The following is a 25,603-nucleotide window of genomic DNA, read 5'->3' on the forward strand; positions in this document are numbered from 1 at the left end:
AATCCTTGCATGACTACTTTATTATATTTTCTTATGCTGGATTTAACCTGTATCTTAGCTCTACTGCCCACTAGGCAAGATCAAGGAATCACACATTTTTCAGATGTTGGTTTTGAGTAGCAAGACCTGATAGTTTGTGAACCAAGTCCTTTTAAGCAGGCAGTAGAGTTTGTCCAAAGCAAAGTAAGGTTGCAATGCAAGTCCAAAACTAGGATCTTCATTTTCAATTTTTATTTGTAACATAGAATTGGATAATTGGTTTTCTCTCACATAGAGACCCATGGTCCTACAATTAGAAACTCTGCTTTTTTTTTTTCAAATTTTTATTGGAGAATATCAAGGAAATTTATACCTTTTGGGTACATTTTAAAAGTTGGGTACAAAGACCACTGCATTCCAGAATCAAATAAAACTACATCTGCTGGAAATCTGAAATGAAGGCAGAAAATGTTGGAAATCTTTAGCAGGTGGAGAGAAAAAATCATGGTTAATATTTCAGATTAATGAACCTCTATCAGAACCCAATCTCTTTTCCACAGATACTACCTGACCTGTTGAGGATTTACAGCATTTTTGGTTCTTGGTGTGTGTAATATCCTTGTTATTTAACCCTTAATCAAGAATCAAATGATTTGTTTTGTGGACCGTTTTATCTCGTATTTTCTTTAAGATGGTGGATTAGCAATAAATGACATTCCTATCCCGAAGGTGAATTAAAACAATTTTCTGCACATATAATTTATCGCTCTCCCACTTCAAATATGCTTCCCCTTATTAGTGTATGATTTTTATTTGTACCAAAATCTAAATACTCACTAAATTTGATGATAATTCTAAGAGTTTGTCTTTAACTGTGGAGCTCACTGCCCAGTGTATCCTAGCTTGGTTTCTTCATCCTTTTGGAACAATTTGGTGTCAGCAACTCTTTATTCCAGACCATGTTATTTAGCATCAGAGTGTGGTGCCCTGTCTTTATTTTTAATATTGGAACCGTTTTTTCTCTCATTCAGCGCTATGTTCTATATTCTACTCCCAGCACAGTTACTTTTTCACCATTTTGATAAACTGTTGAAAATATTATTTTCATCCTCATCCCCTCTTGAATAAACTCTTTATCATTAATACATTTTTCATATGGTTGTTAAAATACTTGTATTTCAGGAAGCCAGCAATTTTCTGGAAAATTTTAGTTTATATAAACTTTCACCACTGGATTTTGTACATTTCTCTGTTGCCTCTTAAGAATCTTTTATAAGTTACAATAGCTGATTGCCAACCATGTTTTATTGACTGTCCTTTTCTCATAATCTCTTAATTTTTCCTTTAATCCACTTTCTCTAGGTATCTTAGCATCAGCTTCCTTGCAATGTTGTGATGACCACTTCCCAGAAGTCAGAATTTTCACCACCTTGTACTCACCCCTTCATCAAATTTCCACGTTATTGTTTAATATTTCCAATTTAGAAGGACAGAAATGTAGATATAATAACATTACATCAGAGAAGACGGTTCAGAGTTGCTCCTTTAAAGAATACTTTCAATCTACCAGGAGTCCTGGTTCCCATCAACTGGAAACACACTTGCCCCAGAGGATGAGCTGCTTGTGAATGTCTATTTACTGCATGTAATCTAACACCTTTAATGTTGCATTTAATGTGCGTAGGGTTGAAATATTTAATAACGTATTAAAGGAATGTGAATCAAAGCTTCTTTTTGCAGTTTTGCTTGTATGTAGTTGGTGTTCTCCCAAAGCAAGGACATATTAATATAAAGTCATCGTATTGAATTTTGTACCTGATCTTTTCAGATCTTGAAGTCCATAACATGAAAAAGGCTGTGGAGTCATTAATGTCAGCAAATGAAGAGAAGGTGAGTTTAAGATTAATTTCATTCATGGGTGAATAATGGGTAGTGTTGACAAGGTTTAGCTCCCTTGCCATGTAGCACTTGAGCCAGTTCAAAAGATGCTCCTACGAAGACTGTAGGTAGCATGAACTGAATTCTGTTCAATGCTGTAGATATGGAAAGGTACTACTGTATATTGGTTTTGAAATGTTTCAAAGCCTGTGATTGATAAAATTAGAAAAATAATCACAAAATCCTGTGGATCAGTATTTCTCAACCTGATGTCCATAGACACTAATGGTGTGCGTGTTCTGCAAAGACTATACTTTTATCATGGACAAGTAAAAATGTAAAACGTGGCTGCAAAAATAAATTCTCAAAAACAAAATTCCCACCAAATCCTGGAGGTGGACTGGGAAGGGGTTGAAGCTTGCCACCCTCCCCACTGTGGTCTGTAATGGATGGTGTGCAGGAAGTAAGGAACTTGCAAGGAGGTCAGTGGGTGAGAGGAGATTGAGGACCACTGGTCTCGATTGTCCTGAATTCTTCTTTCTAGTCCAATGGGAAATTAAGGCAGATTAGAGATAAATTTAGATTGCTGTCTTTAATTAGTATAATCATGGCACTTTGCCAAAGGCCATGTTTCAAAATTTATAAAATAATCTTGGGGTTGTCATCCCTGCTGTTCACTCCTGCTGCTATTTGTGTACACGAAGGTATTGGTACTGGATTCTCAAATAAAAATTTCAAACATCATGCAGGAGTCATGCAGGGGTAAAACTGGCTCTGGAATTGTTGTATAATGTTACCATGCAGTTCAATTTCTCAACGTTTTTTTATATAGGATCGGAAGATAGAAGAATTGCGACAGTCTTTGAACAGATACAAGAAGGTGCAAGATATGGTGATGTCTGTGACACATAGTAAGAAAGGTGCGTTGGCCATGTAGCCCAAACATCAGTAGTGATAGAGCCAGTGCTAGAGGACTGGTAAATTGCATATGTTGCACCCTTGCTCACAACAGGGCAATAGCGACAGACCAGTGACAGGGAATGTTCTAGAGACTGTCCTGGACAAAATGAGCAGGAACGATTAGGGAAAGCCAGCATTGATTTGTGAAGCCAAGTCGTGACTGACTAATGACGGTCGTTTGAGAGCAAGGCAAGGAGTTGATGAGGAAAGTGCGATTGTTCTGATGCAGAAGGTAAAGGCATGTGGGATCAAGGGGAGCTGGCTAATTAGATCCAAACATTGGTTGGTGTTATCAGGCAGAGGGTGGTGGAAGAATGTATTTCAAATTTTAAGTCTGGCTTCTAGTGGTGTACTGCACTGATCTATCCCAAAACCTTTGCTATTTATGATTACATTAACTTGGATGTGAACGTATAAAGGGCAAGGAACAATTATAGATGAGACAAAAATTGGTGTTGGGGAGGTTGAGGTAGGTTTTCAACAGACTTCTATTGCAAATGTATTGTTCCATATATTTATAATAGAAATACAAATATGTAAAATAAATATATTTGATATATTTATAATATAAATATAATTAATAAATATTATTTATTCTTTCTAATTATATATTAAATATATTTAATGAGAGCCTCAACCTCTTCTCGGCAGAGAATTCCAGATTCACTACTCTCTCTCATCTCAGTCCTAAATCTACACCCCAATTTCTTGAGACTGCATTCCCTAGCTCTAGTCTCACTAACCAGTGGCAATAGTCTTCCTGCCTCCATCTCATTTATCCCTTTCATAATTCCATATGCTTTGAAAGATCCCCTCTCATTCTTCTGAATTTCAGTGAGTATAGTCCCAGGTGACTCATTCTCTCCTCATAGGTTAACCCCTCATCTCCAGAATCAACCTAGTGAACCTCCTCTGACTGCCTCATCTCTTGTGACACATCTGCCATACCAAGAATCAATCCCGTGAACTTTTGTTCAACTCCGTGATACAAGTATATTTTTTTCTTAACTAGGAAGACTGTTCTTTCACATGGTATGTAATTGCTGTGTCACCAGGACCATGCATAATTGTAGTCAGGCATCTTTCAAAGCAACACAAGCCTTTATACCAGTTGCCTTCCTAATTCTGCTAAATCTGAATGTTAACTTTCAGTGGTTCATGTACACTAGAGTCTTCTGATAACGAACATTTTCATTATCTCACTATTTTAACAATTCCTATACAGTAACTTTAAAAAAAAAATTTAGACGGGCCATTTTGGCCCACGAGTCCGTGCCACCCAATTGCACCCCATTAAACTACAATCCCCAATACATTTTGAACAGTAGGAGGAAACTACAGCCCTCGGGTAAAACCCACGCAGACATGGGGAGAAGGTAGAAGCTCCTTACAGACGGTGCGAGACTTAACTCCCAATCTGGTCCCGATCGCTGGCGCTGTAAAGGTGTGTTACCTGCTACACCAACTGTGCCGTCCTAAAGTACTTTTTTCTTCAGAGTTTATTACCGTACTTCATAATTTTCCACATCATATTCCACCTGTCGTGTCAATGGCCTTCACTTATGCCTGCCTCTGTTCTGCCATCTTCTTGCAATTGCACTAGAAAAATTACACTTTCTTTGTCTTACTTCTGTCATTTATCCAGTAATGTGTCACACTGATAACATTCTGCTGTTTGAAAAGAACCTTTAGGAATGGTTTCATTCTTCAAAACCATCAGTTGAAGGGTTTTAAATGTGGAATAGCAGAACGGAGAGTTGTGGACACAAACTAGTCTCCCATCCATCAACTGTCTACACTTCCTGCTACCTTGGGAAAGCAGCCAACATATTAAAGGGCCACCATCCCATCCTCTTAACAATTTCTTTTCCCCCATCCCATTGGGCAGAAGATGCACCACCAGATTCAAGGACAGTTTTTTTTTTCTTGCTATGATCAGACTATTGAATGGACCTCTCTTTGTGTCCTTACGCTGTTTATAACTACCGGTAAACCTTTCTTTGTAACACAAAACTCTGCACTTTCGTTTTATTTTGCACTCAAGTATGGGTTGACTTGACTGGATAGCAAGCAAAACACAACTTTTCTCTGTATCTCAGTACAAGTGACAAACCACTCGATTCAAAGGCATTAGGGCACAATGTCATGTTCATTACTGACTTTTTTGAAGCCAGTTCTTTATTAAAACATAAATATTTCCCAAAATTGAATGAATTTACTTCCTATTACAACATGTAAATGTGAGAAAAGAAAAATGATTTGTCAGGAAATTATTCCTGCAACAAGGAGTACACTAGGTATGAAATCAAAGTTTCACACTTGATGATCAATATTTTACTCAAAGCAAAAGAAGGTGAGAATGATAAAAGCCTCATTGGGGGATCTTCAGGAGTTAACAGCAGTGAAGTATTGGAGATGGAGCTGGCTTCTCCCACAACCCCATCGCCTGCAGCTGACAACATGACTTCAGTCCCAGTGCTAGAAATGGTAAGTCTGAAATTTCACTTTGTACTGCTGTGAAAAATTAAAATGTTGTACGTTGGTTCTTTGTAAAAGAGAAGGACAACAAAAATTGTGATACTGTATCCAGGAAATAGATTCACACACTTCTCTTGGATGGGGGTGGGGGAGATCTGATAGAATTGGGAATATGAAAGTTGACACTTGAAAACTTTGAATAAAATAAAAACGAGATATATATTTGGTTCCCACTTCTTCATCACTGCCAACGCATCTTGAGAGCAACAGAAAACAATGCTGGAAATATTTGCCAGATCAAACAAGATCTGTGGTGAGAGAAACACCTTGTGTTTTTATTGTATGTTTGCAGTAATCAGTGTTTTAGTTTCTCATGGTTGAGGCAGTGGACATCATCCATTAGGAATTCAGGATTGAAGGTTGTACACAAAACAGAAATGCAGAGGTAAATTTCTTTACCTAGAGGGTGGTGAATCGTGGAATTTGCTGCCAAGGCGGTTGTGGAGGCCAGCTCATTGGGTGTACCATATTTTAAGGCAGAGATTGATAGATTCTTGATTAGCCAGGGCATCAGAGGTTTTGGGGAGAAGGCTGGGGAGTGGGGCTGAGTGGGGAAAATGGATCAGCTGGCATGGAAGCCCTGATTCAAAAGGGGAACGTGCATAAGTTTATTGCAGCAATATATTTCTTACTCCAAGACGAGAGCCCAAAGTCAGGTTTTAAATCTAGGCAAAGGTGGGAGTTAGACTTGGGTGTAGCGATTGATGAAAGATGCTCGTCGGACCTGTGTTGTGACAGCATGTCCACAATTATTAACACTCAATACAGGCTGGTGCAGCATAATTTTCTGCACCAGTTGTACTCTACGCCACAGAAATTGAACAACGCTAAGCCAGAAATTGCAGATCAGTGTTTTAGGTGAGGTATAGAGACGGGGACCTTTGTGCACTCAAACTAATCATGCTCCAAGGTGAGGTCCTCGATTAAATCATAGGTAAAGAGTTTCCACAGGAACCAGAGTTGTTCCTGTTGGGAAACTCATGGACATGAGACTTACAATGAAGCTGTCCAAATTTCAAATCCAATTTGTGTTGATTGCTTTGGTGGTGGCCAGGAAGTGCATAGTGGTTACTTGGAAGTCGGACTCTCATTTTGGCATTGCGCGCTGGAATGCGGAAATGCAGAGCTGTGTCCCCTGGAGAAAATTGACTATAACTTAAGGAGGAAATATGACACCTTCCTCAAAATTTGGCAACTGTACCTGCATTTTATAGGGGCAAAGATATAGTGTGGTTCCTTGTGCTTCATCATTCTGTCTGTTCCCGTCTACCCCACTCCTTGGGGTGGGGAAGGGGGAGGAGGAATTCATCCTTCTTAATTAGATTGAGTCATGAAAATTTAAAGACCTGGGGGCCGGCGGTGGGGTCCTGACGAATCCTACGATTTCTGTCTTTTCATTGAATTTGTTCTTACTTTTTCATAAGAATTTTTATATGTAATTGTTTTTTTTTTTGGTCCTTGCGTCTGAAATGAAAAGGGACACTGTAAAATGTTACAGGAATAGGAGACGAGGACTAAATTATTGTTGCTGTCTCTCTTTTCAGGGTAATTGTCTATTTAATTTTGTCTCTGGTTATATGAATGGGGACGTGGGAATGAGAGGGGGTAAAAATTGGACTCAACTGTGAAGCTTGTATATAATTGGAAAATGTAGTGTGGTTTTATTATTATGGATTGTTGACACTGTTTGAGTCTGAATAATTATAAATAAATATTCAAAAAAAAGAAATTGGATCCTGGTTAATTGGCAGGACAGATTCGATGGGCTGAATACCCTGTTTCTGATCCTATGTCTTCTGGTCTAATTGACATTCCCCACTTTGGTTCACAAATCCAGTGTATGAAAGCGTTAAGTCACCATCAGGCACTGGTAGGAGGTAAACTGTAAAGATTGTTACATGAGAGGTCCAAGTTGATCCCCAGTAATCACATACAAGATCCATGTTGGATCTCCACTGTAAAAATCCATGTCCACAGTGCTGTTTCCCAGAGTGTGTGGTGCCTAATCCAGACAAAGTTGAGCAGGATGTGCACTGAAAAGCAAGTATCTCCTGGAAAGACATGGAAAGACCATTGCGAGTGAACAGATTGCCTGCAGACAATTTAAAAGGATTGGATAGTTTGTTAACCAAAGAAATGTGAGATGTTTGAGAATTGAGATTCCATGTGTTTGGAATGATGGCACAGTATTCTTTTTTGGGAATTGGTAAATAAATTAAAAATAACCATCACAATTTCCGTGCCATTTTCCAATGATGTGACCTCTAATTGCAACTTACAGAGCAGTGTAGTGCAACTAGATCTGATCTGTGGTTAGCATAGTTGGTTTCAAGTCACTTCACAAGGGACATTAAACCCAGCCAAGAGGCCCACACCCATCCTTTTTGCTGAATGTAAAACATTCCATGAGGGAATTTGAAAGATCGGGGTAGCTTTACTCTGTCTGTCCCTCATTCAAATCACTAAAACTGATTATCTGCTCTTAGTTCCCTCGGGCACTGTAAACTCCCATAAATAGCCAACCGACTTCTGCATTTCCTGTGTGATTGATCACGATTACTGTACTCCTTTCAAAAACCGAGACCAATCTCTTTTTATGAATATGATTACCCTTATTATTGGATACAAATCTAAAATTGAATCGTGCAGAAAATTATGTAAAATAACTGTTTTCTAAATAACCATAATGTGGATATTTACAGTTATAATGTCAGCATTTAAGATGCATTTAGACAGGCAGATGAACAGGTCAAGGATAGAAGGAGACAGACAATGTTCAGGTTGATGGGATTGATTTAAATAGCAAAAACTCAGCTGGTCAAACAGTGTCCTTTATAGAGCAAAGATCAAGATACAGAACCAATGTTTAGGGCTTGAACCCTTCATCAAAGTACGGAAAAATGTTGGCAGGTGTTCAAAGAAAATGGTGGGGGAAGGAGCCTAGTTCCACAGGCAGGAGGTAATGAGTGGATAAGGGAAGGAGGGCACACCAGCAAACAGAGGGAAGGATGATGGCTCTGTGAGTAGAGAGGGAAGGGGTTGGCAAGCTGGAGGAAAGGGACAGAAGGGAGAGAGAACAGAGAGTAGGCTAGTAGAAACTGGAGGGGTTGATATTAATGCCATCTGGTTAGAGAGTGCCCAGGCAGAGAATTAATGCAGTGATGGATTTATCTAGAGAACAGGGGGTCAGGAGATTGTAGGCTGGAAGGGCCTGTTACCATGCTATATGTCTAATTTATAAAAAAAAGTTATGGAATAACAGTAATTGAAGAGCATGTGCGCGAGAGAAGAAAACCAATGTGTACAGTAATATTTGATGAAAAGTCTGTAGCTGAAATTATTATTTTTAAATTTAATTTTTAGTTCTTGCTAGTATAATTTTGTACATTGTGTCATTATTGGCATTTATAGCTGATTTAAGAAAAAAGTGCGTTCTGTTTTGAGATAAACTGCACAGACATTGCAAAATGCTTATAGTTCAAGTTTATTATCATCTGCCTGTACATGTGGAACCCAACCATGGTGCATACACACATAAAGATATTAGTTATAATACCAATTAGTGGTAATTCTGCCTCACCACAGAAAAAATAATCTTGGTTGTATGAACTTTGACATAACTCTGAAATATAAATATTTTGGGACAATTTAGTCAGTTGGGGATACTGTCCATCAATCTCTCAGCCTCTGGGAAGAAGCTATATCCCTGCCTGACAGACCTGATTCTGATTTTGATGCTCCTGTACCTCCTTGATGGTGGATCAAAGATGCTGTGTGCTGGATGGAAGGAGTTTTCTATAATTCTTTGATTCCTATTCAAGCATTGTTCCTGGTAAATGCCAATAGAGGAAAGGGAGACCCCCCCCCCCCCAGTCATCTTTTTGGCTGTTTTAATGATCCTCTGTACAGACTTCCAGTCTTATGCTTTGCAGCTACCATACCAATGATGCAACCAGACAGGACACTCAATTGGGCTCCTGTACAAGGTTGTCAATGAGGGAGGCTGGTAGCCTTGCCATCCTTAACCTGCTTAGGAAGTGTAGCCGCTGCAGCACTTTCCTTACCAATGACGAGGTGTTGCGAGTCCAGGATAAGTCATCATTTGTATGCACACCAAAGAAATTTGTGCTCTCCACTCTCCATGACAGAACCATTGATGGTAATGGAGAATAGTCGACCTTTGTACTCCTGAAGTGCACAGCCATCTCCTTTGTCCATGTTAAGACTCTAGTTGTTATTCTCACACCATTTTATGAGCCTCCTGACCTCCCCTCTGTGAGCTGATTCATTGTTGCGGATGAGACCAATTACTGTTGCATCAACCACAAACTGGATGATTCTGTTGGAACTAAATCTGGCAAAGCAGTTGCGAGTCAGCTGCATGAACAGAAACAATTTGAATGGGAACCCTCTGGAGCACAAGTGTTCAGCGTGATGGGACTTGGAGGATTTACTACCAAATTTAAATTTAGATATTCAGCATGATAACAGGCCATTTTGGCCCACGAGCGCATGCTAGCCCATGATAACAGGCCATTTTGGCCCATGAGTCCATGCTAGCCCATAACAGGCCATTTGGCCCATGAGCCCATGATAACCGGCCATTTTGGCCCAGGAGCCCATGCTAGCCCATGATAACAGGCTATTTTGGCCCACGAGCCAATGCTAACCCATGATAACAGGCCATTTTGGCCCACGAGCCCCTGATAGTCCATGCTAACCGGCCATTTTGGCCCACGAGCCCATGCTAACCGGCCATTTTGGCCCACGAGCCCATGCTAACCGGCCATTTTGGCCCACGAGCCCATGCTAACCGGCCATTTTGGCCCACGAGCCCATGCCAACCGGCCATTTTGGCCCACGAGCCCATGCCAACCGGCCATTTTGGCCCACGAGCCCATGCCAACCGGCCATTTTGGCCCACGAGCCCATGCCAACCGGCCATTTTGGCCCACGAGCCCATGCCAACCGGCCATTTTGGCCCACGAGCCCATGCCAACCGGCCATTTTGGCCCACGAGCCCATGCCAACCGGCCATTTTGGCCCACGAGCCCATGCCAACCGGCCATTTTGGCCCACGAGCCCATGCCAACCGGCCATTTTGGCCCACGAGCCCATGCCAACCGGCCATTTTGGCCCACGAGCCCATGCCAACCGGCCATTTTGGCCCACGAGCCCATGCCAACCGGCCATTTTGGCCCACGAGCCCATGCCAACCGGCCATTTTGGCCCACGAGCCCATGCCAACCGGCCATTTTGGCCCACGAGCCCATGCCAACCGGCCATTTTGGCCCACGAGCCCATGCCAACCGGCCATTTTGGCCCACGAGCCCATGCCAACCGGCCATTTTGGCCCACGAGCCCATGCCAACCGGCCATTTTGGCCCACGAGCCCATGCCAACCGGCCATTTTGGCCCACGAGCCCATGCCAACCGGCCATTTTGGCCCACGAGCCCATGCCAACCGGCCATTTTGGCCCACGAGCCCATGCCAACCGGCCATTTTGGCCCACGAGCCCATGCCAACCGGCCATTTTGGCCCACGAGCCCATGCCAACCGGCCATTTTGGCCCACGAGCCCATGCCAACCGGCCATTTTGGCCCACGAGCCCATGCCAACCGGCCATTTTGGCCCACGAGCCCATGCCAACCGGCCATTTTGGCCCACGAGCCCATGCCAACCGGCCATTTTGGCCCACGAGCCCATGCCAACCGGCCATTTTGGCCCACGAGCCCATGCCAACCGGCCATTTTGGCCCACGAGCCCATGCCAACCGGCCATTTTGGCCCACGAGCCCATGCCATCCGGCCATTTTGACCCACGAGCCCATGCCATCAGGCCATTTTGGCCCACGAGCCCATGCCATCAGGCCATTTTGGCCCACGAGCCCATGCCATCAGGCCATTTTGGCCCACGAGCCCATGCCATCAGGCCATTTTGGCCCACGAGCCCATGCCATCAGGCCATTTTGGCCCACGAGCCCATGCCATCAGGCCATTTTGGCCCACGAGCCCATGCCATCAGGCCATTTTGGCCCACGAGCCCATGCCTTCAGGCCCACGAGCCCATGCCTTCAGGCCCACGAGCCCATGCCTTCAGGCCATTTTGGCCCACGAGCCCATGCCTTCAGGCCATTTTGGCCCACGAGCCCATGCCTTCAGGCCATTTTGGCCCACGAGCCCATGCCTTCAGGCCATTTTGGCCCACGCTGCCAAATTACACCCATTAACCTACAACCTCAGTATATTTCAATGGTGGGAGAAAACCAGAGCACCCGGTGGAAACACACACAGGCGTGGGGACAATATACAAACTCCTTACAGACGGTGTGGGATTCAAACCCCAATCCTGATCATCAGCGCTTTCATTGCTCTGCTATCCCAACCCCAATAAACTGGGGACTTTCAGTCAAGAAGTCCAAAATTCAGTTGCAGAGAGGGATGTTGATTCCCAGCAAGACAATTTATCCACAAGCTTCTGAAGTATGATAGTGTTAAATGCTGAGCTGAAGTCCATGAACAGCAGTCTGGCATATGAGACATTGTTCTCTAGGTGGGTTAGGACAGAATAATGGGTCAAGACTACAGCATTGTCTGTAAAAAGTTAATGATTTACTAATTGTGTTTTAGGAACCAGTTCAGATCCACACCAGTGTGCTTCAAGTCCCAATACCAATGATATCATCTACTCCAAAAGGCTGTGCTGAGCAGATGGATAAGAAGATGGAGACAGAAGCTGAAACAAAGCCTGACATTGGGTAACAGAGTTTTGCTTTGATGATCTGACTTGAGGTGGTGCATTGTGACAGCAGAGTGTGGTGGCAGTGGTTGCCTTCCTGGACATGAGGGATGTTGTTTGAGTACTAAAGAAGTGTGTGCAGTAATGGGTGGGGCGGAACCCAACTGTGATTGGCAGCCGGTGCTACCTCAACTAGTTAGGGGCAGTGCTGTCACCTTCCCAATACAATAATAAATTTAAAAGATGGGTAAACAGTTACAGTTAATGTAAGAAAAAATATTGTCATTTCAATAGTCCAGACAATATTTTTGTGGTGCTGGAGAAGTTTATAGTTAGGGTGGTAAGGGGAGGTTCAAGAGTCTGATAGCCATTTGATGTTGAAAGTGGTAGTCTTCAGGCTTCTGTACCTTCTTTCCAAAAGGTAGCAAAGAGAACAGGCAGTAATCAGGGAGTTGGGGCAAAGATTAGAAAATTCACAAGCTATTAAACAATTGAGAGAGTCACTGATAGTGTGAAGGTAGTATGGATTACACAGTGATATTAATGTGAAATGTGCTGCAAAATCACACGTGGTGTTCAATCCACACCATGCAAGGTGATGTATTGTGGGAGTATTAATGAAGCTAGGACATCATAAATTGTGAGGGAGTTGGGGATATTGTGGGGAAAAAATAGACCTTGGAGTACAAGTCCCTAAATCTTTCAAGGTGGTATTGCAGGTAGGTAACATGGTTTGGAAGACACGTGGCATACTGACCTTCACTAGTCAGAATATGAAATACAGAAGGAGGGAGATTATGCTGCAACGATACAAAGCCACAGTCAGGTCTCAGCTTTTGTCTCCATGGTCGGAGGATGTGATTGCCCTAGAGTGGGTGCAGAAGAGATTCACCAGGACATTGCCTGAGTTGGAGCTTTGCAATTAGTGAGGAGAGGCTAGAACTAGCTTGTTCTCCCTGGAGCAACAAGAGGGGACCCGAAATCCTGAGAGGTATAGATGGTGCAGACAGCAAAAAGATGTCCCATATCAGAGGTAGATGATAGAGAAAGTGGGTTTAGGGAAATGGGCAAGTAATTGAGGGGATCTGAGGGGGACCTTCTCCCAGAAAGTGATGAGAACATGGAACATGCTGCTAGAGAGGGGTGGGAGCAGAGTCGCTGACACCATTTAAGTATCTGGATGAGGACTTGAGTAACCTTGACACAGAAAGCCATGGACTTGATTGTTGGGGATGGGGTGAACACAGAAGAATGTCCATTGTCAGTCTGGACAAGTTGGGCCTAATAATTCTATGACTTTAATTTGTAATGTAACCAAGTGTAAATTTGTATTTTTCTGCAGCGAAAAACAACCAAGTGACATCTCTTCATTAGTTGAAGAAACTGTCATATGTGACAGTCCCATGTAAGTAGAAGGCAAGCAGTAGATCATTTTACATCAGTGTGGATCTGAAGGTTAAAAACTGGTCAGGTCCAGGTTATTTGTATTATTGCCAGTCTGAAAAGTTTACGATATGCTATCAAATTGAGCTCATTTGCAAAGTTTGAGATTCTGATTGTAGGTCTTTTTTTCACTAATATAAAATAAATGCAGGTTACACAAGACCAAGAATTAGAAACTCCAGATCATCTGGCCTTTTCAGAATCAGAATTTATTGTCATGAACAAGTCCTGAAATTTGCAGCAGCGTTATCGAGCAAACGTTCATATTGTAACCATCTTACGACATTACTGTAAAAAAAAATTAAAATAATTGTGCACAATAAATGAGGCCGTGTCTTTGGTTCATTGATTATTCAGGAATCTGATGGCAGTGGGGAAGAAGCTGTCCTTGTGCCACTGAGTGCTCATCTTTAGACTCCTGTACCTTTATCCCAATGGTAGCAGAGCGAAGACGGCATGGCCTGGGTGATGGGGATCTTTGAGGATAGAGGCTGCTTTTTTAAGACACCGCCTCCTGTAGGTGACCTCTAAGGAGTGAAGTCGCAGGCCAAGTTCACAAACCTCTGGAGTTTATTCTTGTGCTGAGAGTTGGCACCTCCACACCAGGCAGTGATGAACCAGTCAGAATGCTCTCCACGGTCCACCTGTAGAAGTTTATGAGAGACATCAGTGACATTCTGAATCTCCTCAGACACCTCACAAACTATAGCCACTGGTGAGCCTTCTTTGTGATTGCATCCACATGGCTCCAGGACAGATCCTCAGAGATGTTGACAGTCAGGAATTTGAAGTTCTTGACCCTCTCCACTACTAAGCCTTCAGTGAGGACTGGGTCGTGTTCCCCTGACTTCCTCCTGAAGTCCACAATCATCTCCTTGGTTTTGCTGATGTTGATCTCAAGGTTGTTGTCGTTGCACCATTCAACGAGCTGATCTCTCTCCCTCCTGCACACTTCCTCATTGCTGTTTGTGATTCTGTGGTGTCATCAGCGAACTTGTAGGTGGCGTTGGAATTGAGCCTACTCTGCCATTCATCAAAGTCATGGCTGATGATCCCCTGCAACTATCCAATATCCCTCTTCTGGTTGTATCCAGAAATCTATCAGCCTCTATTCCAAATGAAGACAATGTCTGAATTTCCACTGCCCCTTCAGGCTTCTGCCTAAAGGTCGCAGTGTGGTTGTGACTGGGATGATGGGGATCCCTTATTGAGGCAGCATCTCACATCGACATCGGCAGTGGGTGCAAGGTCAGAGCTTGTGATGTATCTGGCCTTATTTGTTACCTGCTGGGGTCTTCTGTGTTCTTGAGCATTTGAATTACCAAATTGGGCGGTGATGCAACCAGTCAGTATGTGTAACCTCAATGTGGACTCTGATGGAATCAATACAAGAACCTTTAAAATGGACCCAAGAGTCCAGCTTCTGACACAGGTTTCTAAGTGTTAATTTCTCACTAAACCCCCATTTAGTTCTCCAGTAAATGATATCCCGCATTCAGTCAGTAGATGTTTAAAGCCTTAAAGGCTTATAGCTCAAGAATGAGTGTGGTATTGAGATGGAGGATCGAATGGCAATGTCAGGAATGACTGAACAGGCTCAAAGATCCAAATGGCCCCTCTTGCTCCTATTTCTATTTTTATGTTTCTCTCGTTACTTTCAAATGTTCAGGAACTGTTCTCCATCAGTTAGGGAGCTGCGTACATTTAATTTCATTTGAAATGATGAAGTAAGTTCCTCACATCTCGTTGCAGATTATCAGATGTGCACAAGTCTGGTAGTGTGGACATCCTGACCATGGAGGAGAACAAGGTTGGTTTGTTTTGATATCTGCTCTTGCATATTGAAAAATGTAGATGTGAATCACTGAAGGCTGTTCAAGTGTGCTGATCTATGTTGTAAAATTCATTACTCTTGCCTTTGAACAGAAACTGTCCTTGGAACCGACACAGCCAAGTGCATTGGAGGTATGTCTGCTGTATCATATGAAGGTTTGAGAAGAGATGTGCATCTGGTGACCAAGAGGATAGCACTTTGATTTTAGTCATTATAAGGAATGCACTTTCAGCAATCACAGGTCATTTCACGTTAACTGGTTGTAATGTTGTATTCCAGGTGTAATGAACTCCCTGAGTATTTTGCACAATAGAGTTAGTCGTCTTTCCTCTTGTTCCTAATGCTGTTTTTCTTCCTTTTTTTTCTGCTCCATCTCTTCTATCCAATATCAGCTGGCAGAGAACATTCTGCTCTTGATCAAGGTTAGCTGGGAATGTTTTGTTGATTGAGCGTAAAGTATGTTTTACAATTCTTGAGTTGAAAGTCTATCATTGTCTTAACCCTTCCAGAACAAAGCATGTCTGGAGATTAGTAAATTTACAGCCCTGCCACCAAAACCAACTGGCCATCACAATTCTCTGGGCGATGAAAGTGCTGCCTCCAAGAAGGCAAGATCCTCTTTTGGTCGAGGCTTCTTCAAGATCAAAGGTGGCAAGCGGACAGCTGGTGCACCAAACCTAGGTGAGCAGGCACAAAGAGTTCACAGAATATTAATTTGGTGTCCATACTGCACATTTAATTTTTAGTTCTTGTCGCGTGGGTAACTTTGGCAAAGCAAAACATTGGATTTTAACTATTCCCTATAACACTGAGAGCAAAGCAGTGGAGCAGGATTGGAATTGTATGTGAACTGGAATATTGCAGGTGAACCAGTGGCTGCCTGAGCATTCTCATATTTCCACATTTGCCTTTAAATCTGGACCATGAAATCAGTGTAATATCTTCAAACATTTCAAAATTTATTTGAACTAATTAGGGGTATTATTAGCTTATTTAATATCTGATATAAAATATACCTGCCAAAACAAATTAAATCTGTTTTATACTTAAGCTATGTAAAACAAGTCCATTGCCAATCACTTGTAATCCTGTCTGAATATGAATGCAGTTTATTTCCGACTCTTCAACTTGTCGGAGTATCCGACCAGGTTTATGGGACTAAATCGTGCATCATTGAGTGTTACACCTGATCACAAGTGTTGACAACAATTGTTCATTCAACTTATTGTTATGTCGAGTTCAAGTTTATTGTCAATTATTTAAATTTACTAATATATTTAATGGAACTTAAGATCCTAAAGCAATTAAGGGTTAATGCAGTCGAGTGGTGTCGATAGAAAAATCAACCCTGGTGTAGCAGTTAGCATCACGCTTTTACAGAGCCGGTAATCGGGATCAGACCTGGATTCGAATCCCATGCTGTCTATAGGGAGTTTGTACGTTCTCTCTGTGACTGCGTGGGTTTTCCCTGGTGCTCCAGGTTCCTCCCACCCTTCAAAAACTTACTGGGGTGTAGGTTAATGGGGTGTAAATTGGGTGGTACAGACTGGTAGGGCCGAATTGGCCTATTGCATATCTAAATTTTTTAAAATTAATAATCTTAAGTCTGAGTAGGCCATTCAGCACAGGCGTATGCACTGATTGGCCTACTCAGACGTTTCGCTTCGGGCAACAAACCAATAAATTGTTCTCTTAATATATAAATATCTATGCTTGAGTGTTTCTGTGGTATGTTGTTCATGTTGTAAGCTTTTCCTGACCTTTGATTGGAGTAGTTTGTTTCTGTAAATTGATGTCTACTTTACCTTGTTATCCCGCATATTCTGTGTCGCTGTGCTCTCCACGATCACAAACATTTTCTGGATGGCTGAAGATCGCAGTCGAAGTGCAAGTGCACCGATGCTAGGTATAGTATAGCTGCATGTTTGACTGCACCAATGCCTTGCTCTGGCCATAGTGCCAGCTGTTTTCTACCTGTCATCCTCAGCAGAGCTAATAGAATTGAGATAGCTTAAGCTGATCAAATCTTGGAATACTTGGTCGATGCAATATGAACTTTTAAACTGCAATAATAGTTCTTTTGTAAGATGAAGAGATTGTATCAGCTGCTTTATGTTAACTCATCAGAATTTATTTTTCCATGCTCATTTATTTGCTTGCTTCATCAGGGGCATGCTTGATTTGTGGGTGATTATTTCAGAGAGCTTCGGGTGCTCAGTTTCAAAGGTGAACTGCAATTCCATTGTTGTGGATGTGGTAGAGAACAATAACCTGCATGCTTCATGTAGAAAAAGTCTCTATTCCCTTCATTTTCTCTGAATACCTTACTCCATATACCAGGAGGTTACTACTTCAGGATACCCAGAAGATTATAGAAAGTGTGGTGTGACATTAAGACAGAAATTAGAAAAATAAAGAAAGTGAATGGAAAGATTCAATTTATTGTCATTAATAAAAACTGTGTCATATTACACAAAATTGCCTTTTACGGCAGACAGATTCTCCATCAGCAGAAATTGCCTGAAACACCTCTTACAGTTAGAGAAAGAGAAACAAAAGAGTCACTGAGTGTCCGTGGATTTGACTCCAGCTTCTGCAGCCGCACAGAGTCCAGTCCAAACCATCGGCAACCCGAGCTCCAGATCCGAACCTCCGACAAGATCAGGAATCCTCCAGCGCCCTCGGCACCCACTTGCATCCCAGTTCTGTGACCTGGTTCTCCTTCAACCAGTCTCCAGCAGTCCTGCTGCCTGTAGTGAGTCACTTGACTGCAGTCTCCAGCAGCCAACAGCTTATGTGAGTTCCTCGCAACAACAGCCTGCTGCCTGTGTGGGTTCTTAAGCCGCAGAACCTCTCACTGGTCCACCCTTGTAGTCACTGAACCGTGGGTCATCTTCTCTGCTTCTGTTTTCCCTGTTTTCTTGGGCCTAGACTCCACGGTCGTAGGATTTTAAGGGCAGTCAGACTAGATGGATGGACCCCGCAGGAGAATTGTTTCTCTGTTCCCTGCTCTCCAGCAGCAGCGCTGCCATTTTGAAATGACTGGGAGTAAAATCAAAGACAGTCCTTCATTAGGAAGAGATTAATCAAAAATTGTCCATGGCCCTTTGTTGATGAAAATTCTGTGATCAAAGTGTAGTTTTGTGACTGGATAACTGATCAGTGGAGTTGGTACTCGGCCCTTTGCTTTTATTGTCATTTGTTATGATTTGGGTTTAACTGCAAGAAGCAGCGTAAAGACATTTGCACATGGTGTCAAATTGACTTTGGGCAACGAAGAGGAGGAAGATTTTAGAGCGCAAGAAGTTTTGGGTGGTCTGGTTAGTTGGGCAGAAAAGTAACTAGTTCAAATTCAAATTTATTGTCACATACCTCATAGAATGAAAAGGTTTAATCCATGAGCGATCTAGCAAGTCAACTTTAACATGCATGCATGCCACCATACAGAATTAAAGAGTAGGAGCATAATTAGAGTGTGAAGTTGCAGTATAAAAATCAATTAGTGCACAGCAAGGGCAATGGGAAAGCACTTGTGGGGTTCATTCAGGGTCCTGATAGCTGTGGGGAAGAAACCGTCATTAAGCTGGTTAGACCTCTTAAGCCTCTCTGATGGAAGGAGAGAGTGTGTATGGGGTGAGATGGGTCCTTTGGTATGTTGGTGTGGATGGAGGGGAGGGAGGTTTGCATCAGGTTCCAAAAACACTGAAATGCTGGAGGATTTCAGCAGGTCTTGCAGCGTCCATAGGGGATCCTCCAGAATTTCCGTGCATTTATTACAATCACAACTTCTGCAGATTTCCGTGGTTCACTTGCATAATGTTCTAACCTGCATTCACTCCCTTTTACAACAGCTCCCAATGTTGGGCAGATCCGCTTCCATGGCATTCTGTGATCCAGTTCGTTTGTTCGTGAAGGTGCACCTGTAGAAGTTGTGAAGGACCACTTTCTTTTCCTTGTACAAAAGTAGAGGCCTTAGTGCACTTTCTTTTCTAGCAAGTACATGTGGTTGGTCCAGGTCTATTCATTGGAAATGTAAACATCAAAGAGCATGAAGCCATTCACTAGCCCCTTTCCCACTGGCACCTTGTTCCAGGAATTAACTGGGACAGGATTCAGTGGAAAAAGAAAACTGTCAGCACACCTGCATCATTTCACACCGGGGATAAACCACCTCGACCCCTACTTCTATCCCGGTGTTTGCTGATAAAACCAGTGGAAAAGGGACAGGAGAAGGTCATCTGTTTCCAGTTGGCCAATTAGATGTAATTGGGTGTGGGCTGAAAAGGCCTGTTACCGTGCTGTATTATCTAAATTTTTAAAAATTTAGATATCTGGTAGCTCCGATAGCTCAGTGGGTAGAGCACTGGTCTTGTAAACCAGGGTCCCGAGTTTGTTACTCACTGTGGCCTCATTTGTATGAGGGGTGCTGGACAAAGTGGCGACTCTCTTCCTTACGATTGTCAAAGTTAAAGAATTTCATGAATGTTACATTTCATGACAATGATGGAACCTTTACCTGATTTTAGTAGATCCATCATTGATAACTGAATTCAGCTGCCAAAGCCCAATATCTGAGACATAATCCCTTGTGCTTCTTCACATCTTCAGCTGCTTCTTGAAATGTATTCCTGTGAGCTGTTGATCAAGTGTGTTCAGTCATTTTAATGGGTAATTTGTGCACCTGCTTCCTCCTGCTGAAGATGCTACTTAAATAAGAATCGTTGTGGAAGGTGGTTACTAATGAGGAATAAACTGCCTCATAATAAGAGTGGCACGATGGCCTGGGCTCCAGCAGCACAGACCCCATCATTATCCTGAGTGCTGTCTCTACAATCTTCCTGCAGCCATGTACCTTTTCTCCGGGTGCTCCATTTTCCTCCTACATCTCAACGACGTGTGGGTTGGTAGGTTAGTGAGGGCACCGGGGTTAGTGTAACAGTTAGTGTAAAGCTGTTATAGCACCAGTGAGCTGAGTTCGAATCTGGTGCTGTCGGTAAAGAGTTTCTACATTCTCCCCATGCTCCGGTTTCCTCCTAATCTTCAAAACATGTGGAGGTTGTAGGCCAATGGATGTATTTGTGCGGCACGGGGTGTGGACCTGAAGGGCCTGTTACCTTGTCTAAATTTAAATTGAATTGCTGTTTTAAGTTCCCCTGGTGTGTAAGTGAGTCATGGAATCTCATGTAGGGGTGGTAAGCAGAATGCAGACAGAATAAAATCAAGATTAGTGTAAAATGATCACTTGGTAATCATGGACTCAATGGGCAAGTTTCCATGCTATATGACCATAACTCGAAACTGTAGGGGACTTCACAAGATACAAATTGATCTCGTCGATGCGTCAAACAGAACAGGCCCTTCAGCCCATCAAGTGCACCAAGGCCTCTGCCTGTTCGTGTGTCTAGACATGTGCTTTTTAAATGTGGCCATCATATCTGCTTCTTCCATCTCCCCTGGCAGTGGGTTTCAGACACCTACCACTGTTATTTAAACAAAACTGTCTCGAACATCTTTTAAAATTTTCCCTTCTGCCCCTTAAACCTAGGCCTTCTAGAATTTGATATTCCTACCTTGGGAAAAAGACTCTATCCACCTCCCTCTACCTTTGTATTGATTGGGTAAAATCTGTTCTGTTGGTTTCTCTGCCAAGTTTAGAAGAGAGACGGGTGTAGTGAGCACACAATGAAGCAAGAGGGACTCGACAGGGCAGGCAGCATCTGTGGGGAGAAACAGACAGTCAATATTTTGGGTTGCAGTTCTTTGAGGCTAGGAGCATTGACCTTTGCGAACCTGGAAACAAACTAGTGCCTGATCCTGGAGAGGTTCCGTGAGGGATGAGTGCATGAAGAATAATCTTGTTTTCCTTGGAAGCTGTGATTTGTTGTTAGGACCTTTTTATTTAAAGGAGATGGACTGTGGTCAGTCTGGCCGTTGCCAGGAGTTCATTTTGAAACTGAATTTGATTTTGTTTTCTAATATTGTGCTGAAGTAACTATGAGGGGTTTGATACCAAGGAGAAGGGGGAGTAAGAATGAGATGCCACCATGGTGATAATGGTGGAATTAGAAATGAAGGTTCCACTGTACAGTGATGGAAACTTAGAGTGGGAAGAGACTGAGCGCTTTTCCTTTTGTAAGTTATTTATGGTGAATAAAGTCTGTTTTTAAAAAAAATCCCTGATCTGACTGGATTAAAGACTAAACCTTTGAGAGAATTGTTTCTCTTCCCATCCCACCTACAACCAAATTACATGCATGTGGAAGGTGGCCGGATGGGCAACATCAGCCAAATGCACAATGTATTTCAGGAGGTGTGAGTTAGTTTGGCTCAATACTACTAGTTCTGCTGAAGGTGTTCAACCCCATAAATGGTAACGCAGCTGACAAGGTCCATTAAAGCAAGGCATTTGCAGAGGCCAACTTCTGACAACACAATCTTTTCAGAAGTTGATCATTTAACTACAATGAAGTGTTTTTAAGGCCAGCGTCCGTCATCCATCTGTGTAAATCATGTTCAGTAACTCATAATAGTACTCTTTGTAGTTTAGAGTAATATGTTGATATGGTATCACATCCGTCCTAGTTCCCTGACCCAATCATGATTGCAGGCACCACCTTAATGTTTTAAAGGGTAGGCATGCGAAGACATTTATTTCACAGTTTGATTCTTGAAACTCCCTTGTTTATTTGGAGAATGACTAACAAAACAATCAATGATTCAAATAGCAATTTTTGTTTCAATAACAAACATTTTATGGTAAGTGTTATTTCTTTTTAATGTTGTAGGGTATTTAAAGAGATTGCATTGTCCTTAATACTAGGTCATTTTTGTTTGCATTAAAATGTTTTGCAGATTTTACCAGTTCACCACAGAATGTTCTGTTTATCGTAAAGAAGTTCATTTTTCATCATGAGGGAAAGAATTGATTAAGTTTTTTTTATACAAATGTTTAGCAGAGACTGAGAGAGAATCTGAGCAGGTGGATGTTGCTGGTCTCCCACAGCGGGCAGCCGAGGCAGATGGTTCCCAGCTCTTTCCAACCTCGCCAGAACTCAAAAAGAAATCAAAGGGAATCAAAAAGTTATTTGGAAAGTAAGTAGCTTTCAATTGAACATTAGGCCATGGGGTCATTAGAAATTGAAACAATGAAATAATTGGAATAAATTGTTTTTTTGTATCTATTTCCATAATTAAGCAAATGACGTCCTTTCACATCGATTTATCCTTGCTACATAAAGGGCCTATCTTATTGGCCTGGAGACTAGGTGGCGACCCCGCAACGTCTCCTGGAGACTAGCCGGGTCTCCGGGGAGTCGCGGGAAATTCAAACATGCCCTATTTATTTGGAGACTTTTTCCAGTGTCGAGCAGGTCGCGGAATCAGAGACCTGCTGGATACCAAGGAAACGTCGCAGCAACTGCCGGAGACGTCGCAGCAACTCTGTTAGTTTTAAGGTAGTTTTAGGGAGGAGCAAGGAGGGGCCTAAAGTTGAGGTTCTGGATTGGAGAAGAGCAAATTTCGAAGGAATAAGAAGGGATTTGGGGAGTATTGAGTGGGACAGGATATTTTCAGGTGAGGGTGTAAATGAGAAATGGAGGATATTCAAAAAAGAAATTTTGAGGGTACAGAGTAGTTATGTCCCAGTCTGGATCAAAGGAAAGGCTGGAAGTCATAGGGAGGCTTGGTTTTCGAGGAATATTGGAAATTTGGTTAGGAGAAAAAGGGAGGTGTACAAGAGGTATAAAGAACAGAGAGCTGACAATTTGAAGGAGGACTACAAGGTGTGTAGAAGAAATCTTAAGAAAAATTAGAAAGGCCAAAAAAAGGCACGAAGAGGCTTTGGCTGACAGAGTAAAAATAAATCCAAAGGGTTTCTATAGGTACATTAAAAGTAAAAGATTAGTGAGGGATAAAATTGGACCCCTTGTAGATAGCGAGGGTAGGCTGAATGAGAAGTCAGAGGAAATGGGGGAAATTTTGAATGATTTCTTTGCCATTCACGAGGGAAAAATATATTGAACCGGTTGAGGTAAAGAAAAATAGTGGGGAGGTAATGAAGCATATAAGGATAACTGAGGAGGTAGTGATGGCTGTGTTGAAAAAGATAAAGGTGAATAAATCTATGGGACTGGACAAAATATTCCCAAGGACACTCAGGGAGGCTAGTGGACAGATAGTGGGGCCATTAACAGAGATATTTAGGATGTCACTGGCCACGGGTGTGATACCAAAGGATTGGAGGGTGGCGCATGTGGTTCCGCTGTTTAAAAAAGGGTCTAAATGTAAACCTGGGAATTATAGGCTGTGGTGGGCAAGTTGATGGAAAGTGTTCTGAGGGATGGTATTTACAATTATTTGGAGGTACAGGGATTGCTAGGGAGTAATCAGCAGGGTTTTGTCAGGGGTAGATCATGCTTGGCAAACCTGATTGAGTTTTTCGAGGGGGTTACAAAAAAGGTTGATGAAGGGAAAGCTGTGAATGTTGTCTATTTAGATTTTAGTAAAGCTTTTGACAAAGTTCCCCTCAGGAGGTTAGGAAAAAAGGTGGAGGCATTAGGTATAAATGAGGAGGTAGTGAAATGGATTCAGCAATGGTTGGATGGGAGGTGTCAGAGAGTAGTGGTAGAAAATGTTTTTCCAATTGGAGGCCAGTGATTAGTGGAGTTCCTCAGGGATCGGTCCTGGGTCCACTATTGTTTTATATATATATATATATATATATATAACGATCTGGAAGTAGGGGTGGAGAATTGGATAAGCAAGTTTGCGGATGATACAAAGATTGGTGGTGTTGTGGACAGTGAGGAAGATTACCGTAGATTAAAAGGTGATTTGGGAAGGCTGGAGGTGTTGGCTGAGAAATGGCTGATGGAATTTAATACAGATAAGAGTGAGGTGTTACATTTTGGAAAGGCAAATCTAAATAGGACATATGCATTAAATGGTAGGCTATTGAGATGTGCAGAGCAACAAAGGGATTTAGGAGTTATGGTAAATAGTACCCTCAAGGCTGATACTCAGGTAGATGGTGTGGTGAAGAAGGCATTTAGAATGTTGGCCTTCATAAATCGGAGTATTGAATTCAAGAGTAGGGAGGTTATGATGAAATTGTACAAGGCATTGGTGAGGCCAAATTTGGAGTACTGTGTACAGTTTTGGTCACCAAATTATAGGAAAGAAAAAAACAAAATAGAGAGAGTGCAGAGAAGGTTCACGAGAATGTTGACAGGATTTCAAGGTTTGAGTTACAGGGAAAGGTTGTGCAGACTGGGGCTTTTTTCTCTGGAGTGTAGAAGATTGAGAGGGGACTTGATAGAGGTGTTTAAGATTTTAAAACGGACAGACAGAGTAAACGTGGATAGGCTTTTTCAATTAAAAGTGGGAGAGATTCAAACTAGAGGGCATGGTTTAAGATTGAAGGGGGAAAATTATAAGGGGAACATGAGGGGAAATTTCTTTACGCAAAGGGTGGTGAGGATGTGGAATGAGCTTCCAACAGACATGGTCGAGGCGGGATCATTGGTTACATTTAAGGAAAGACTAGAGAGTTACATGGATAGGAGAGGACTGGAGGGGTATGGACCGGGTGCTGGTCAGTGGGACTAGGAGGGCCGAACTGGCCTGTTCTGTGCTGTAAGTGGTTATATGGTTATGTGGTTAACTGCCGGAGACGTCGCAGCAACTGCCAGGTGAATTGGTTGTCACCTTTTTTGGAGACGTCTCAGACATCGCCCTGGCATCACCTTGGTGAGAGTTCAAGCTATTCTTTGGGCGCCCGAGTTGCCGCGACTGATAAGTCGTGGCAACATCTCCGCCAATGAAATACCAGTGTAAGAGTTGAAAACAAGATCTGTGCAACTAATTCAACACTGGCAACTTATTACAAAATTGTTTTGATTTTTTTTTTACACAAGCATCATTCTGCAGTATTGCTTTTTTCTGCATCCACCTAATGTCATTATAAATGATATTGAGGACCAAAATGTATCCAATGACCATTGAATGGTGAAAATCATCACAGAGAGTTGGGGAGATGTCAATTACCGAAAGGGGTAAAGTTAGATGCGTGTTTAACGTGCAGAGGAGAGGAAGGGTGAAAGATATAAATGCTGGAGGAGCTCAGCTAGTCTTTTCACCATCTATAGGAGACAAGGAGATGTAGATTTTCATTTAAACCCTTCCCCTGTCGCCTTTCCCTATGTCTCTCTCTCCACTCCAACTGTTTTCACACA

General features: G+C 42.4%; 1 protein-coding gene across 21 annotated transcripts in view; it reads left to right on the forward strand.

The window, feature by feature from the left end:
- Positions 1–25,603, forward strand: part of ppfibp1b (PPFIA binding protein 1b) — a 132,906-nt gene that overhangs the window by 82,668 nt on the left and 24,635 nt on the right. For 12 of the 21 annotated variants that reach the window (XR_011346833.1, XR_011346834.1, XR_011346832.1 and 9 more), the window contains 11 exons: positions 1,808–1,869; positions 2,690–2,777; positions 5,162–5,304; positions 11,986–12,113; positions 13,437–13,499; positions 15,290–15,347; positions 15,464–15,502; positions 15,764–15,793; positions 15,881–16,052; positions 17,245–17,277; positions 22,325–22,463. Coding sequence is in view for 9 of the 21 variants with exons in the window: in XM_069904475.1 (XP_069760576.1) it covers positions 1,808–1,869; positions 2,690–2,777; positions 5,162–5,304; positions 11,986–12,113; positions 13,437–13,499; positions 15,290–15,347; positions 15,464–15,502; positions 15,764–15,793; positions 15,881–16,052; positions 17,245–17,277; positions 22,325–22,463 (955 nt within the window). In the remaining 12 variants the exon portion in view is untranslated. The remainder of the gene's footprint in view (positions 1–1,807; positions 1,870–2,689; positions 2,778–5,161; positions 5,305–11,985; positions 12,114–13,436; positions 13,500–15,289; positions 15,348–15,463; positions 15,503–15,763; positions 15,794–15,880; positions 16,053–17,244; positions 17,278–22,324; positions 22,464–25,603) is intronic. The other 9 variants (XR_011346837.1, XM_069904478.1, XM_069904482.1 and 6 more) reach the window with 3 other exon arrangements.

Source organism: Narcine bancroftii, chromosome 11, assembly GCF_036971445.1.
Source record: "Narcine bancroftii isolate sNarBan1 chromosome 11, sNarBan1.hap1, whole genome shotgun sequence".
Classification (NCBI taxonomy): Eukaryota; Metazoa; Chordata; class Chondrichthyes; order Torpediniformes; family Narcinidae; genus Narcine; species Narcine bancroftii.